Below are 5,374 nucleotides of genomic sequence, written 5' to 3'. Positions count from 1 at the left end.
AATTCTTTCTGCCTCTGATCTATAACACTGTATATGCTCTAGCTGTGGCAAAGTGATTAAAGTTGGTGGGAAATTAAAACTGTATTTCCCCTCTCTGCTTTCACTTGTACAGAACTGGTTCTTCCAAGAATCAAAAGATCTGAGCCCCAATATTGTTTCTGATAATATTGTCCACACCAGCATATCCATATACAAAAAATTCTAAAAAATGCCCTCGGCTAATTCTCAGAGGACTGGCCTGCAAAAGATAGAACTTCCATTCATAAGTGCTGGATTGAAGCATTGAACCTTATCAAAAGTCATGATACTTTTAATTTCAGCTTCTGTAGGTACCACTACCACAGTCAAAAGAGAAGCTAAGCTAAAACAAAGTCCTAAATTATTCTTGGCACAGATTTTTCATTTGTAACTCATTTGCCAGAAACCAAAATGGAAAAGAAATTAACATCTGTTGAAAATTGCTCAGTCAAAAGTAGTGTTTTGATAGTTCTGATTTCTACACCAGTGAAACAGTCAAGGATAGACTGCGTTGAAATTTGAACTGATAGAATAAAAACAAAGCAGAATAATTATTTTCTTGGAAGCAAGTGGAAGGACACTTTTACAGACCAGTTATCTACAAGGTGTATGTTTTATATAGCCTGTGATGCTCATCTGATTTTGAATACTTTAATGCAGGAAATCAATTAACAAAAAATAAGTCTTCTCCCTACTGTTTGGAATAACACTATCACTAACTCTGTTGGGCTAAAGAAAAATATCCATTCAAATTATGGAAAAAGAAAAACTTCATAGAACAATGAAATCCAAAACCTGGATACAAAAGAGGCAAAACATTAACACATCTTTACTGAAATATCCAGTTCTTTAGTATATTACAGAAAGGCTTAAGAACATATATCATGTACCTAAAATGCAGACTTTTTTAAATAACAAGATTTTGTGTGTATATATATATGTATATATAAAAAGAAAGTAAAGTGCAAGAAACTTATTTTTCCCTTCTCCAAATTAATGCATCAAAATTTTACTACACTGACAATACTATAAACCTGGAAATCCCCCACCCCATTTTATTATACAGTACTGGGTTACATATAAAACAGAAATGCTGTGGAACCACTTTTTTTTTGTCAAATGCTTCTGACTGTTAAGAGATAAAAGGTGTTAACAACAGTGACTTTTCTGCACATTTATTACAACTGTTGACTTTGTCGCTGTCCATGCCGACAGGAAATTCACTAAAAATGCTGTTCTGTAAGTGGAGCTACAATATCTAGATATTAAATTAACTTTTGTGGAGGCTTTTTTTAAGGGTGTGACAAAGAAACACACTCTTGATGCCCACTGGAAGGACAAGGGAGGTGGTTCATTTAAATGCCAACCATAGCTTTTGTACAGGACCTTTTAATTTTCCTGGTAAGGAAAATGACAGTGACAGATAAATCTATTTTTTATATATAGATTATATAAAAGACATAAATCACCTCTGAAACTCAGTTATGTTTCTAACTCCCGGCTACTCAGCATCTTCACAGCAATTCTAACAAAAACTGCAGACTGGGAAGATATTTTTGACCTTTTCTGTAATAGGCAATAGTGCAGATGAGGAAGGGGGCATTGTTACATCTAATACTTAAAAATGGGCGGGGGGTGTTATGACATTTTAATCCAGCTTTAATATGGCACCCTCCTGTGGAACAGGATTACAACTTCTATCACCCTGGGCCAACATGCCAGCTGGGGTCTGGTGTAAGATGTGGTTCAATGCATCTAGGAGGCTCCCAGGGTGCAGAAGGCCATGTGAGTGCATCTCTCCCAAACACCCAGGCCTTCCCAGTGGTCACAAGAAGAGCGAAATTGGCAGCAAGGTGCTTTTTCTTCAGGAGCTGGAAACTTAACACTAGGAGTGTCAGGTAAAGAAGGATCACATTCTGCAGATAGATTCCAGGAACAAAGTATCTGAGAGACAAGAACTAGTTCAGCTACTGGCTATTCATCCTTACAAAACAGAACTCTGAATCATGTTCATTTTTAGCTGGGCTTGCCACATATATTCCTCTGTGAAATCTTAGGACCATTCTGATGGGAGAGGTTCCAGTCAACCCCCAAGAGGGGGGCTTCCAGCCTTAATTTCCTTTAGGGATATTGATCCCCAGGCCCTTAAATAGCGGGAAAGAGCCCCTTCAGGCGTTCTTCTCCCCATTCTTGAATCTCTTCTGAGTCTCATAAATCCAGGCGGTTTCACCAAGGCAAAGAGCATCACGGAGCGGTGGCCTTGGCTTTGCAGTGCAAAATGTGCTTATGGACAAAGTCGATCCGCTCCTGGAGCATCTGGGCTTGCTGGTCGGAGAGGAAGCCGAGAATCTCGGCCAGAGGCTCCCGAGTCCTGTAGAGCCTGAGCAGCTCGGACGCCGCGTTGCGCAAGCGGTGCAACTCCCGCACTCTCTGGGCGGTGGCCTCGCGGAAGACGCAGACGGAGCGCAGCAAAGGCTCGTTGTATTTGTCCCACATGGCCAGCAGCCGGTAGCCGTGCACCAGGCCGGCCTCGTTGTCGAGGAAAACCAATCCCCCATTGGGGGCCCGGTGCAGGTTGCTGGTGGCCCGATGCATGACGCGGGGGTCCCACTGGAGGCTAAACAGGTTGCTGACCAGCCGGTCGAAGTTGGCCGTGAGATAGTCGAAGAGAATCAAGTCGCTCCACTGCACCAGCTCCACCAGCTGCGCCTGGCTGAGGCCTCTCAGCTCCCCCGCCGACAGGGGCTGCAACCTCCGGCCGGCCGCCGGCACCCCCGCCTCGGTTTGCCAGGGGGCGGGGGCCACCACGTCGGTCAGATTGTCCACCCACCGCGCCAGGCTCACCACGGCCCCCTCGGCCCAATGAGAGCCGCGCAGCTCGTCGCGCACTTCCGCCCACTGCCCGCCGCGGGCTTCCACCCGGGAGAGAGCCAGAGGCGGCAGCCGCTCTTGAATGCCCAGTAGTCCGGCCAGATGATAGGAAAGCGCCTCGCCCTGGATCTGCTCCGGGTTGATGCCGTAGCGCACGCAGGCGCGGCTACCGTCCGATAACCGGGCCAGCCGGTTGGAGCTGCGACCGCAGCCTCCGCGCTCGAGCGATACGACGCGCGCTTCCCGGGCCGCCCGCAGCCACGAGGCGGTCTCCTCCGCCGGAAAGCCCGGCGGCACCTGAGCCTCCAAGGTCTGGCTCCAAAAAACCCCGCCGCGCACCGGCAAGAAGGGAAACTGCTCCTCGGCTCCCATTGCTCCTTGCCTCTCCCGCCGAGGGCGAGCCGAAGGAAGCGGCGGCTCCTGCCCGCTTTCTCCCTGCCCCTCCTGAAGCTCCGTCGACTGTCCCGGCAGCGTGAGCAGGGCTCGGAAAGTTTTCTGGGCGGCTTGGAGGCGACTTGTCTGGAGGGGACGGCTCGGTGCTGCCGGCGCCACTTGGATGCTGCCGAACGCCGAGTCGGCTCGCTCCTGTGGGAACTTCAGTTCGATCGTTCTCGGGTCCCCAATCCGTCCACTCCACAGCCCCGCCAAGGAAGCCAAAGCTAGCAGCCAGAGCACGGCCACGGAGCCCAGCCGGGCCAGACCCCCTCGTTGCATTCTCCTCCCGCGGCTGGTGCTGAGCTTGGAGGCTGCCGCGATCTCAGTCCGCCGCTCCGGGACTCGGTAGCTGCGCTACCCCGCGGCTCCACCGATCGGGGCTGCCTTGGTTCATGGTGGCTGCCGGTGGCCGGTTCCAGAATCAGGCAAGAGCCTGCCTAAAAGGCCGGCAGGGAGGACCCCGTGTGAGGAGGAGGAACCCCGATTCCGGACGGATGCCCCAGCCTCGGCTGCGGGGCCGGTGTCTGTATACAGACCCTCTAGCGATTGAAATTCACAAGAACCGAGACCACGTGGGGGAGGCGAGGGGGAGCGCAGGGACCCAACCCACCGCCCAGCATGGTCTTCCGCTTAAAGCGGCAACGGCTCGTCGAGAGGTGGGGCCGTTGCTGGCCGGTGCCTTTCCGGGGGGAGGGGGCGCTTCCAAGAAAGTGGGAGATCCTTAGGCACGCCCCGAATGCTGAAAGAGCCCTTGGGGATCCGGTTTGGGGGTCGTGGCGACGATGAGTAGCAATCTTGTCGGAGAGATGAGATAGGCGGCCGGCCATCTCCGAGCGCTCCTCCCTCCTCCCATCCGGCTTGGGAAGCACAAAGGATTCGGTCCGTTTAGAATAAAAGATGGGAGAGAAAGAGGCACATTGTGCTGCTGATTTCAAAGAGCTCTTTCTTTGAGCGGGAACAGAGTAGGAGGCAGCAGCGGCACGGAATAGTGGGAGAGAAATATAGTCTGGGCGGCAATCTGGGGTCAGTTCATTCCTAATGAGCAAAGGCACCCGAAGGTTGCTGCGGAGCGCTTAAACCCTTGACCGGGGCATTAAAAATCCCGTGCGGCTCCAAAACAAAAAACCAAACCCCCAACCCTGGCTGGTGTTTCTTTCCTCCTCTTAGCCATGCAAATAGACACGTTTGAACTCTACTTAGCATAATCGGCGTGCTGCGGGTGAATGTGCACTACTTTATGCACGGATGCTTCTATTTAGGATTGTACTGAAATCGGTAGAAATTGCTTATCCCACCCACCCACCCCCCTCCCCGAGGGTTTTATCCACCGTTGATTTTGAAGAACCATCTAAGGCATCCCTTGAGTGGGCAGAAAATAATACCTGTGTGAAATGTGCCTCTCCCAGGTGCCAATCCCTGTGTGATTCTACTTCTGTTATTCTCTGCTTCAAATCACTGGCGTTCATCCAAGTTAGGTGACAAATGACAAAACAGAACAGATTTTACATAGCTCAAGGCTGTCCTTGAATGGTGCCAAAATGTGGGGGAAAGTACTGCAGAAATACCAATACAAAGAGAGGCTTGTTAAGATGGCCTTTGTCTTAGAGTGAGAACCAGATGAAGTGGGGAAAAGCAAAGGGGCACTGCAGGAAAAAGAGATTGCAGTGGCTTGTGATCTACTACAAGTGGGGAGTGGCCCCTTTTCAGTAGGAAAGATAAGCTCCCTTAGGAAGGAGGATCTGCTTCTTCTAGGCAAAGTGGGGCAAGCAGAAGATCTAGAGACTGGGCAGACAGAAGCAGCACCTTTGCTCTGCCTCACATCCCCATCCTCAGTCTATTCCCCACCACTGATGAAGAAGCAGACTTACTTGGAAGCAAAATTAAACTATAGTCTGGTTAGCTTCTGCAACAAGAAATTGGGAAATGTTTTGTTCTTTATTTCTATCTGTGGCAGTAGCCTTCAGAATTATATTCCTTGTGTAATAAGAAAGCTCTGTGATCTAAGTTTTACTATATCAGTGACTCCATTAGTTTACAAGCATCTAATATA

The 5,374-nt window shown here is 49.8% G+C and overlaps 1 protein-coding gene across 1 annotated transcript; it reads right to left on the bottom strand.

Annotated features, from left to right (window-relative positions):
- Positions 1-655: 655 nt before the first annotated feature.
- On the bottom strand, positions 656-4,204 carry FJX1 (four-jointed box kinase 1). The gene has a single exon (XM_014075814.2). The coding sequence runs from the start codon at positions 3,601-3,603 to the stop codon at positions 2,263-2,265; it is 1,341 nt and encodes a 446-aa protein (XP_013931289.2). The 5' UTR covers positions 3,604-4,204; the 3' UTR covers positions 656-2,262.
- Between the last annotated feature and the right edge of the window lie 1,170 nt (positions 4,205-5,374).

Source organism: Thamnophis sirtalis, unplaced genomic scaffold, assembly GCF_051295495.1.
Source record: "Thamnophis sirtalis isolate CommonGarterSnake01/CBP01778 unplaced genomic scaffold, rThaSir2_p1.2 scaffold_1, whole genome shotgun sequence".
Classification (NCBI taxonomy): domain Eukaryota; kingdom Metazoa; phylum Chordata; class Lepidosauria; order Squamata; family Natricidae; genus Thamnophis; species Thamnophis sirtalis.
Note: the sequence above shows the minus strand (reverse complement) of the source record. Positions and strands in the feature narration are given on the sequence as shown.

What these genes read in the sequence shown, in the direction of transcription:
- FJX1 (XM_014075814.2), bottom strand. Translation starts at nt 3,603, where the DNA reads ATGCAACGAGGGGGTCTGGCCCGGCTGGGCTCCGTGGCCGTGCTCTGG.